This window comes from Gobio gobio (assembly GCF_949357685.1).
Source record: "Gobio gobio genome assembly, chromosome: 10".
Classification (NCBI taxonomy): domain Eukaryota; kingdom Metazoa; phylum Chordata; class Actinopteri; order Cypriniformes; family Gobionidae; genus Gobio; species Gobio gobio.
In genome coordinates this window covers 4,844,347-4,856,651 of record NC_137116.1, presented here as the reverse complement: position 1 = coordinate 4,856,651, position 12,305 = coordinate 4,844,347, and the positions used below count along the sequence as shown (strand labels likewise).

Genomic DNA, 12,305 nt, shown 5'->3' with positions numbered 1-12,305 from the left:
TTAGAACTTCGTATGCATCCATATCAATTGTGCTAGAAATCTCATGCAAAACGGCATTCTTTTAGCCATCGCTACGTCTCGCCTCCGGTGGAATCCTTAAAACACACCGTCTTTGTTTTCTGCTGAGCCGAAACACATTTTAATCAGCCATAAGCCAAGATACCATGAAAGACAAGATTCCATTAGTGCATGAATAGCTCAGCGTTTCTTGTTTATTTCTTGTTGTTCTGCCACTGTTCATGGGGGGAAAGTATTTATAATGTGATCCATCTGAAAAGCTGTTGAAACTCTAATGGCTTCAGACAGATGTCGGATCTCTTAATGTGATAACTCATTTCTAAACCAGGTGAGTGCGTGCCTCTCGCTTTGAGTGTGTGTTTTGTCTGCGCTAACAGAAGTCAGCAGCAGTTTTGAATTGTGTGAGTAGCACTCCATTATATCTTCTGGGCGATATGCATTAGGGGGAGGTTGTTTTGACTCGGTTCATTTAAGTCTTTGTTGACCAAGACAAGATGGAATTTTTTTTCTTCTGATATGTCTCATGGAGAGATATCTTGGTAATAGTGACGCTTGTCCTAGCAAATACCACTAACTATTGCTCATATTTATGAGTTTATTCAAATCAAAATAGGAAGTTTTCAGCTTGGTTGCTTAACTTGTCCTGCAATGTTTGTGCTACACACATGGATGATGCATCAAATCATACAACTTCTTGAGGAGAGATGTGTGTTCGTACTTCTCTAAGGATGTTTTCACACTTGGTCCTTTTTAGGGGTCTGAGCATGGTACGGTTCGCTAAAAATGTCCATTATGAACACACATCAGTCCGGGCTCACTTGATTTTTTCCATTTGCAAATTCCAATGTAGTTTGGTCATCAGATGCCTCCGTACAAATCTGCTGTTCATCATGGATGCTCCTTCTGGCAGATCTCTACAAAGTATTCGTTCACAACATGCACGTGTGTTGTAATTTCAACCGCTTCCAAACTGTGTAAGAGAGATGTGGCTGCATGCCTTGTAAGGGTGTGAACCTACACTGGTCTCGCGGTTCAGTTCGATTACGATTATCATGCCAACGACTCGGTTCAATTCAATATCACGATGCATCACAATGCATTGACGATGCACTGCATCCTCATGTATACAATTTTGTCAGTCAGTTATATGAATTGAGCCTTTAATTTGACCTGCTCAAAGAACAAAACTCACGTCTGGGCACTGAAGACAACAGGAGCATTTAGAACAAATACACAAAAGCCACTTCAGGTGGTGGTCTGGGCTGCATTACAGCCAAAACGAAAGTCTAAATGCATCTGGTTGTTGAAACCACATATGTAAATTTTACTCCTCGCAACAATGCTGAAAAATGTTTACGTGTGAGAGAGCGTGTTATGGGCTATATAAAATGTTATAGCCCGATATGACAGCGCTACTGAAGCACGCATCGCCACAGACGAGCACCTGTGTATCTCTTCATCAAGCCAGCGCACAAACTATCGAAAGTAAAGTCGCAGGTGCTCAACATACAATCATATTCATATTCATTAAAAGTAAAGAAACTGAATGATCTTACCAGTGCTGTTGCCACGCTCTCTCCTATTGCGGTCTTTGATTTTGAAATTAGCTGACGATCAATAAAATGCTGCTCATATCTGTTGTTTTCGGTGACATGAACTCCAATAAATCTGCATATAGTGCGGGAATTGAAGATCGGATTTATATCCGTTTGGCGGAGATATTCGTTTATGCCCAAGTGTAAATTAAATCGTTTTGATAGCTTTGATTTACACAGCGCGTGTGTTCTCCAGGTCGTGGTTACCACCAGGTTGTTCATAAAAGCCGAAATGTGCCCAGATGTCTGCTTTTAAAGTAGTTGGAGCATTTTAATTACTTGCACTCGCATCTCGCCATTGTATGCTACCGCGACAAAGCACGGACACGACAAATGATGTCAGTACATTAAAATAATCAATACATTATAATCGGTTATGGTCTATTACTGAACCGATACCAAATCGTTCTCGTCTGCATCGCGATGCATCGAAGAAACGATTATTTTCGACACCCCTAATGCCTTGCCAGTTTAAAATGTTTGATATACGGCGCACGCAAGCGCACACACCTAAAGCGCATGCACAGAAAGCCAGCTGTCACAGCACGTGTACAAAACTAAATTCTCTGTAGTTTTCTCTTTCGCAGTAAGTCGAGCTGCGTACCGCTGACCGCCGGAAGCTAGGTATTTTAGTCTATAAAGTTTTAAATATGCATATTTTTCTTACACAAACGTGCCACTTCGCTGTTATATGCAGTTATATGATGGATAGATGCACTTTTATGGGCTTTTACGTCACTGCCATTATAAAGCTTGGAAGAGCCAGGACATTTTTAATATAACTGATTTTATTCGTCTGAAAGAAGAAAGTCACCGAGGATGGCTTGAGGGTGAGTAAATCATGGGCTAATTTTCATTTTTGGGTGAACTATCCCTTTAAGATCTTACAGATTTATGAGTACACCATTTTAAAATCTTCCCGGTCTACTGACACTTATGACATCCGCTTCAAACATTACAATGATAACTTTCATTAACTCTACAATAAGTAAACCCACTTCACCAGCTAATTACTCTCTGGCAGTGATCCCGTAGAAATATACAGGGATTCCACAAAGATGGAAATTCAATCACAAATTTCTAAAGCTTGCTGCATGCTTGTAAGGTTTATATGATGACAGAATATTCTTTTTTTTTTTCCTGCACTATCCCTTTATGATTTGCACCTTCCAAATAATAAAATGGGTGGAACAATCCCATAAACCTACGGAGAAGGAGACACCCGGGCCATAGATACCAGAATGCCTTGTGGCCACTTGTGGGTGGGCTTTTTTGACTTGGGCCAGTAAGTAACCACCCTAGCAAACACCCTTGCATTGTCAAATACCAGCAGAGAGATGCAATACGGTGTGTTTACAGTCTCCTGTGGTGCTTAAAAGAGACACAGGGCTGGTCAAAAGTGGGGACCAGCTTCCAATTCTGATTTCTAGAAATAGAAAAACTATAAAATAGGCGTTCTCAGGCATGACACAGCACCCAGCATTCAGATTACACCCTAGCACAGTGAACTTGTTAAACTCCTGGGCAGACGTACTGTCACGCTGTCCCGCTGACAGGAGCACGGGGTTGCTGCAGCGGTCATCCCGTCCAGACTCTGGTTTGGCTCGCGGAGCTGCATGTGTGTGTGTGTGCGACTGTTGCAAACAGCCGACTGCGACTTCGTCCAACTATTATTTCTGCCATTCTCTGTCAAGCGGCCACCACACCCGCAGCCAGACTAGACGGGTGTTAAATTATACAGCCGACCAGCGAGGTGGAGCGCAAGTGTGTGTGCAGTCATGCGGATGTTACATCAAGAGAGCTTTTAGACAGGACGGGCACATGAGCGTGTGTTTAGGTTGTGCCGAGTCAGACGGGCCGTCCTCTAGCCAGTCTGAACCGTTAGTCTAGATTACAGCGAGTGTTTTTAGATTGCTTACTTCCAAGAACACCACCCGTAAACTGTCATTTTAGACCGAGCAGGCTGTAAACTGCGCTCAGGGGACAAAAGATGCAAATTCACGTAACATGATCAGGTTGTTATTTTACTAATATTGTGTGTGTAGACATGCTTATGCTTGTTAATGTGTATGTGAAGGTTCCAAAATGGAAGGAATCAGTCCCTCAAAATGAAAATTCATCAAGTTTTTTTGTGATTACAGACTTAAATCACATAAATGATTCCTTTAAATTTTTTACCACATCTACCAATGGTGTGTCAATTGTACAGATGATAAAACTGGCCGTTAAACTGTTTTGCTCAATTTTATTTTTATTTTTGTAATATATGACACACAGCGTAGATCACTGTGTAAATCGTAGCATTAAAAAAATGAGAATTTGTTTTTATTAATACATTTTTTTTGGGCGGCTTATTTTGAGGAATGTTCCTCATGCATTGACTACTTTATGCATCCTAAATAAACTACTCATGGTAAGTTTTCCAAGTCATTAGAGAGGACAGAATTCGGGACAGGTTTTGTAGTAGAACATTGTATTTGTGAATCGCTCGTTATGCTTACATCATCAACACTGATGTTCTTATGGTCCAACTTAATCAGGGTTCCCACTCGTCCTGGAAAACAACACATGGAAAATTAGAGAAAGTGTAAAAACTTGTTGTTGTCCTGAAAAAAGTTTAAAAGAAAACAAGAGTTTATCACTTTTTTTGCAGAAAGTGCGATGATCAGGAATGGTTTCAGGAGTTTTGACACGCGAGAGTAGTTGATATTCCCTTGATATTGACACTGGTAAAGAGAACAATTTGTCATAATGTATGTATGATTAAGAGCTCATATTAAAAACTGATTTTATAGTTAAGTCATGGCAATAAACTATGGAAGCTTGTTTCTGCCACTGAATAAAAAATAGGTAATTGCAACTTTTTATCTCACAATTTTTCTCGCAATTGCGAGTTTATAGCCTGACGTCGTCATACTCAGATTCTTGTGTGAATATAAGTCTGATACTGCTCCATTGGGCTATGATTATGGGGCGTTTCAACCGAACCAGGAAGGAAAATGCCTCTGCACTCAATTGGATAGACCTACAACCAATCAGAGCAATGGAGTAAGTGACATATGTTGAGTGACGCATAGTTATCAACAGAACTCAACTGCACACACACTGGAAGAAGAAGTAGAAGAAGAAGTGTAAATACTTATATCAAGGGGATCGATCCTCACATAAAATTACGATCCTCACATAAAAATATTGATACCAAATGTTTTAACTAGTAATTTTCTTACTACTTGTGAAAATTAATGTGTAAAATAAACTGACAGTTCTCATTCAAAGAGAGAGAGGGAGAGAGAGCTGATAGAAACTTTCTATACACACTATATGCAACACAGTATATTTAGGGCACAGCTGAATATGACATTTATTTGAATGGGCATATGAATATGACTTATGTGAAGATTGATTTAAGTTCACTTAAATTAAAAGTTAGAATATTTTAAACCTATTCAAATTGAAAAATTATGCCTTTCAATTATAATGTAATATTGAAGAATTATTCATTTCACATCCAGAGATAATAAGGGAAAAAAATAAATTTGATAGAGACATCAGTATCAGTATGGGTGATGCTGGCCTTCATTCATAGTAATTACAAAAAATGACATTAAACAAATATTTAAAATATACCATGTTTATATTGTTTCTACATTAATTTGGAGACTAAATAAATATAAATGTATAATACAAAAATATACATTTTAATGTTTAAGTGTGAAAAATCAAGATTATTTGCAATTCATTTACAGGAAAAAAAAGTTTTATTAAATAATAGTGCTGTCAATACTATTTATTGATTTATTTTAGTGCTGTCAAAACGAATAATTGCGATTAAATGTGTTTACATAATATATATGTGTACTGTGTATAATTATGTATATATAAAAACACTTATGTATATATTTAAGAAAAAATTGTTAGGACCCACTTTATATTAGGTGGCCTTAACTACTATTTACTAACATTTTAATTAATCATTTGATACAATGCACTTCTTGTGTACATACATGTTTTTACATTGTACTTACATTTTAAAAAATACCTGCATGTAATTATATCTGTAATTAATTTCTGTAGTTACATTGTTAATTACACAGTTGACACTTCCCTTACACCTAACCCTACCCTTAAACTTACCCATACCAACACCTGTCCCTAACCTTACCCATATCCCACCTCAATATCAGCAAAGGTATTTTGCAATACAATTTGAAAACAGTAAGTACATTGTACTTATTTTTTGATGTAAGTACATAGTAGTTACGGCCACCTAATATAAAGTGGGGCCAATTGTTATATTTATATATGAAATATTTATATTTAAAAAGTATATATTTAAAATGTATTGTATGTATGTATGTATATTTCTTAAATATATTCCTGAGTGTTTATTTATGTATACATAATAATATAATCACAGTACACACATATATTAAACACAAACTTTTATTTTGGATGCTATTAATCACGATTAATCGATTTGACGGCACTAATGTATTTATTTAATTACAGCATTATTCATTTATTTATTTATTCAGGTCTTTCATTTCTGGAAATACATGGATTTTTTTTTTGAGTAAATACATTATTTTCAATTATTTTCTTCAAATGGTCAATTGAATCACTCTGAATTAATCCTTTCCAAGTAATCATAAATGACTGGAAAGAATAATAAAAGTTATTGAATGGCAGGACTTTTATCCATCGGGCATCTTTAAATCTAATTATGATATATTTTAAGTTTTAAGCGTTGTTGTTTTTTTCTTTAAAGTTTTGGTGTCTCCACCTCTGGGTGGCTGTTTATAACTTTTAAAAAAAGTTTGACTTTGTTGACAAGGAATGCTTAGATATTTTTGACTTTGTTGTTTTTTATATGAAAATGGTCATAATCACTATGAGAATCTTATTTTAGATAGATTTTGCCATTTTAATGTAGTATTATGTTGCATGATGTTTAATCCAGTTGTCACACTTCACCTTCCTGTCAACAAGAGAGATAGAAGAGAGCAGTCATTGGGCCAAGGTGGTGTTTTATAAATAGAGAGTGAGCGTGGGTTGCGGGGCTGGGTCCTCTGACGTCGCTACAGTGATATTGTGCCGCTCCCTTCTTTACTTCCTGTGGGAAACAATTTAGGGCTTGTCTTAACAGAGCTCTGCATGGTGAAGCCTCTCTCTCTCTCTCTCTGATTCCCTGCTTCTCTTGAAGTTCTCCTTCACGTTCACCTTCTGTAGCTCATCACTTTCTTCACTAATGTGACCGATTCTTCATCTGACCCAAAGGTGGATGTTTTTGCATCACGTCTCACAGGCTTGAACTTGCAAAGCTTTGGTTACAATTCCAGATTTTAATCTACTAAATCTTTCAAACATTTTGATACCAAGGACCACAAAATACCATGATCTCCTTGCAAGCGAACCCCTTCTTAAAAGAAAAGGCGTCTATATTTATAAACAAATTATAAAATTTGAACAAAGACAAAATATTGTTAGCAAAATTAAATAACTGGCTTTTACAGAAGCAAAATTAATTATTCAATATATTTTACTTTCTATTAGGTCTTTTTTTGCAATTTTTGTGCACTAATAATGTAATTAGTAATTTGTATAATACTTAAATAATAAACTTTTTTTGTTACTAAGCAGATTTACGGAGAATATTTGCATTAAAACCTCAGTGAGCAGCTGAAGATGATGAAAACTATCTATTATGATGCAATAAAACACTTTTCACAGTACCGTATTCAGATTTGGTGCTTATTTTTACTATTAAAGCCTGTCTGTCAAAAGAACAAAATAATCACTATCAATTTCATGATTTCTAGATTTTTAGAACTATATCGTTATCGTCCTTGGTGTGAACAGGCCTTTAATTAATTAACATCCTCTGTAAGTGTCGCCCATTCAATTTGCAGTGTTTGCCATTTGAGTTTAATCAGAGGCCACTTTACTCCTCATCGCATCTTCTCCCACTTATTGCCAGTAGCATATTTCATGCATCACACACAGTCGACTGCAGAAGATCTACAGATTCACCTTACAGAGTTTTTTCACCTAAATCCCCCAAATAATGCACATAAGAACATACATTTATAGCTCCTTGACCTTAAAACTGTCCTCCTACTGCGAAGCTCGTAGCTTTTTCAGTAGATACAAAGAACAAAACGTTGTGGGTCATGCGTTTGTACTGTTCCTCGGTGCTCCCAGGCGATGCGAAGTCGAAACGCAGTCAGGCCTCAAACCAAAGCGGCCGACTCTGTTGCTAAGTTACAGTTTAGAGTTTTCCTATTTTTAGTTTCCTGAGACCAGGCTTCTCACCCAGAGATTATATTTTCATTTGGAATAGAAACAATGCAAAAATCCAAGTGAAAAGTCTTTTGTGCCTTTTGTGTGGCTGTAATTAAGTGATCCTGTTCAAATAGGCTAATGCTACATCAACAAACTCATCACATTATTAAAAGATTGTCCGAACAAAAACACATTGGGTTCTTAAAGACACACAATCTGTTTGCTGTTTTCAACACACTATTGATTGATTTCTCTCCATGTACACTATGAAGCACTATGTAGTCTTTCAGTTAAAGTAGGTTTAACACCTCAAGGAATGCATAGATATTTTTGACAAATATTTTTAGGATGATGTGAAATCAGTGGCCTAGAACAAGGGTTTTCAAACTTTTTGGAGTCCGGGACCCCTTATATAGGGTATTATTAGGACCCTCTCATAATTATATAACCGTGATTAAACACAAAGTTAATGTGAGTGAGAGTAATGAACATAATATGCTTGATTTATTGGTGCAAACGGTCCCCATTTTACATTTGTACTTTTTAATAATAGGCTACAGCTCAATTTTATTATTTACCGTAATTTTCAGAAAATAAGTTGCATCTGTGTTAGACGCATTTTATTATTAGATTCAGAAATAATGAAAAATACTGGTAAAAAAAATTGTTACCACTCTTAACACGTTAACATGTATTTTACCTCCCTTCACTCTAAATACTTTAAATGTAATGCCTATTCAGAACACAAAAAAGGAAAATATGCATAAAATAAAAATGAATTATAGTGCCATTCAGGGCTTGATTATTCTCATAATTTGGCAGCAGGTTTATTAAGCTGCTGTCACTTTAAGACCTGACGCACGGATCCATTATACTGTTACACATGCGTTTTCCTTCTCACTTAAAACATAACTGACTGTGTTTCCGTGAATACTCGCCAAGACCGATATTTTGACATTATTCTGTGTGTATTTGACAGTTTAAGGTCAATAACGCAATTTAGTGCTGAGAGGTGGCTTTACGTGCACACACTTTAAGTGTGAGCAGAAAATCTGTGGGAATGAGTAAATTTATGCACATATCTAGGAATCCCACAGCGAAATTCAAACCTTGTGACACCGACAATACTCATCCGGAGCAAATGAAGCGAGTGAGTGAGGGGAGACGGGTTTGTGTGTCACTCACTGTCTGAGAGATGAGAGGGAGAGAAAGAGCAGCTGGTATTGTAAAATACTTAAAATACTCGGATAAGAGCAAGGCATCATTCAAAATGGTAAATGGTCAATTTTTATTTGTGTATCTTCAACAGCAAAACGTCGCACTTTTGTAAAATAAAGAAAACAAACAAAATGCGCTTACCGTTTCTGTCTCTATGAATTCTTCCTGAAGCACGCAACAAAAAATGAAACAAAACTCATTAGAGATTACTGCTTACATGTCGGATAGACATGAAACATATAGCGACCTCGAAGTGTCTACTTTTTGCTTATTTGACGGGAAATGCATTATAGTATAAGTCACTTTGGAATATAAATTGTATAGCACGTTTCCGATGATAAAAAACGTGACTTGAAGTCTGGAAATACGATATTGCAAATTATTTTGCGGACCCCTTGCAATGGGTCACAGACCCCACTTTGAAAACCCCTGGCCTAGAAAATGCTGATTTGTATTATATAATGCTGGTCGCTCCCTCATAGTGGCTGCCATGTTGAGACCAACCAAGTGAATAAAAGTGAAATCTCAGACAAGCATGCCTCAAACAATGTCCCGTCAACCTGTTGTAATGAAAATGCCATGACTCCTCCAGTGGGGAAAGCAGAGAGGCAAGTGTTGTCATAGTGGTTGTTCAGAAAAATTATTTACACTTTTAAAATTATGAACTGAAATGCAGAGTTGTAAATTGTTAAACTACTTTTTGGTGAAATTTCTCTAGAGGTCGACAGCTGCGATTGTTCTCGTCATAGAAACAAGACATTTGGCTTCATGCATAAAGCAAACATAGCAAATATCTGTGTACATCTTCTCTAACTGAATTGAATGTGACGATCTACAAATGACTTTTGTAATTCATCTTTGTCTTAATGATTTGCCTTGTATTGTTTGTCTGTTATGTGATGATTTTCCTTTCTGTCTGTGCTGTGTGTGTTTAGGTACAGCAGTGTGTTTCCCAGTCTGAACATGGCAGTAAAACGCAGGGAACAGGCTCTTCAAGATTATAAGAGACTCCAGTCTAAAGTGGAGAAGTATGAAGAAAAAGAGAAGACGGGGCCCATCATGGTCAAACTCCATCAGGTACAACCAGTTCTTCCATCTTAATGTAAGGCAGGACTTCCTTTCCGACAGCGTTGCAATTTCAGGCGTTCATTTTTCAACAAGTGACTGATCTCCTAATAATACCAAAAATCCTTTAATGCGAGTCAGTTCACTCAGCGGTCATCTTGGTAACGCCCCAGGTAGCTGTGTTCTATGTAGATAAAACAAACAGCTCCTGTCTGTCTGAATGGAGAAAGACAGAACTCCAAAATTGATTTGTAAAGATTATCTGCTTCAATCAGGAAAATAGTCTGATCGCAAAAGTACCTTAATTGTTTCTTTAGCTCAAATCAGTAACTCTTTATTTTAATGTGTGCTTGTTACACGTTGCATGTATTTACTACAGTCATTTCAGTAAATTGTGTGTCATTAAAGGATTAGTTCACTTTAAAATGAAAATTGCCCCATGATTTACTCACCCTCAAGCCATCCTAGGTGTATATGACTTTCTTCTTTCTGATGAACACAATCAGAGGTTTATTAATAAATATCCTGACGCTTCCAAGCTTTATAATGTCAGTGAATGTGGCCCAGTTTGAAGCTCAAAAAAGTGCTTCCATCCATCATAAACATACTCTACACTGCTCCGGGGGGTTAATAAAGGCCACATATTTCACTTCATAATGTGTTAAATATGGATATTTTTCTTACAAAAATTTGCTCTACTCTCTTTTTAAAGGCATTTATTTTCAATAAAAATGAAAATATTCAAAAAGTGGAAATAAACTGTCTAACATGTGTTTAATAATAAAGTGTTTATCGGTTAGGGGTAGGTGTAGGAGGTTTTTATTATCCCAATAAAGAGGCATCCATAAAATAATTTGTATAAATATAATAATTTAAAATCTGTTATTATTGTATACCATTTAATGTACAACACTGGTGCAAATAGTATCTGCCACTGTTTATAAGTATAAATATCATCTAACTACTATTTACACTTCGAAAGAAAATACTGCTATTTTTATGTTAAGTTTAATCGCAATGGATTTTATTTACATAATCGCAAATAGCTCCTGCCTTATTTTTAACCTGTAATTATTTTTTATATATATATTTTAATAAATCCATCCTAAAAGCCACAATAAAAAAATATTAATTACAGTAGAAACCTAATTTATGTAATAAAAAAAGTTATTATAAAAACTGCCTTATGTGCAGTTTAAATATTTGTATACAAAAAAGTTCATTTTGACCTTTAATATAGTAATGTACCAACTGACAGGGTTCCTAAGAGAGAATATTTTCCTTGAGAAAAATTGACATGCACTCTACCTGATATATATACAAAATGAATCGATATCGAATCGAGATCGGAATTGAATCAAATCGCAAGCTTGTGAATCAAAATCAAATTGAATCGGTGTCATTGACCAACCCTTAATGCAAGCAATACAATACTAAACCAAACCAAATTTTGGATGCTCCCCAAAAGACATTCTACTGACTATAAGTCTCTTCAAGTGCATGTCAACTTATTCTACAAACTCAAACCTAAAAGTCTACTAATACTCTGAGTTAGTTGACATGTAGCTGCAAAGTTATTTATAGTATGTAGAATGTCTGTGAACCATCGAAATAAAGTGTTAGCGGATATTAAGCAGACAGTTTACTAATACTCTAATGAAAGTTAATTGATGTGTAGTTGCAAAGTTATTATATCGTTAATATAATGACTAAAGTGGACCATTGAAATAAAGTGTAACTGACGATTGGATCTTTTAACTCAAAACTGGGGCGTCCATTCCTCCTCCTCCTCCTCCTCCTCCTCCTCCTCCTATAATGAGTGTTTCAAATAGTACCATACAGTTCATTGCTTTCATCACATTATAGTCTACCCAGATACACTTGCTTATTTTCACAAGGTTTATTCTGACAGCTTGTGTATGGATAAATCGCACATCTTAAGGCTTGTTTGCTCCGAGTGTGAATTTTCAGCACAAATGTTCATTGGGACAGGATTTTAAAATGAAACTCTTCCCTATGACACTCACTTTAAATTCACCCTGCAATAAATATATTATTTTTGAAGCCGTGGTCCATGGGTACAAGGAGCTATAGAATTTAAAGTCATGTCCGCCACAAACATGTAGC

General features: G+C 36.1%; 1 protein-coding gene across 1 annotated transcript in view; it reads left to right on the top strand.

Moving 5' to 3' along the window:
• bin3 (bridging integrator 3) overlaps positions 1-12,305 on the top strand; it is an 82,368-nt gene that overhangs the window by 53,649 nt on the left and 16,414 nt on the right. Inside the window, exon 7 of the mRNA XM_079827406.1 lies at positions 10,049-10,190. Coding sequence (XP_079683532.1) covers positions 10,049-10,190 — 142 coding nt within the window. The remainder of the gene's footprint in view (positions 1-10,048; positions 10,191-12,305) is intronic.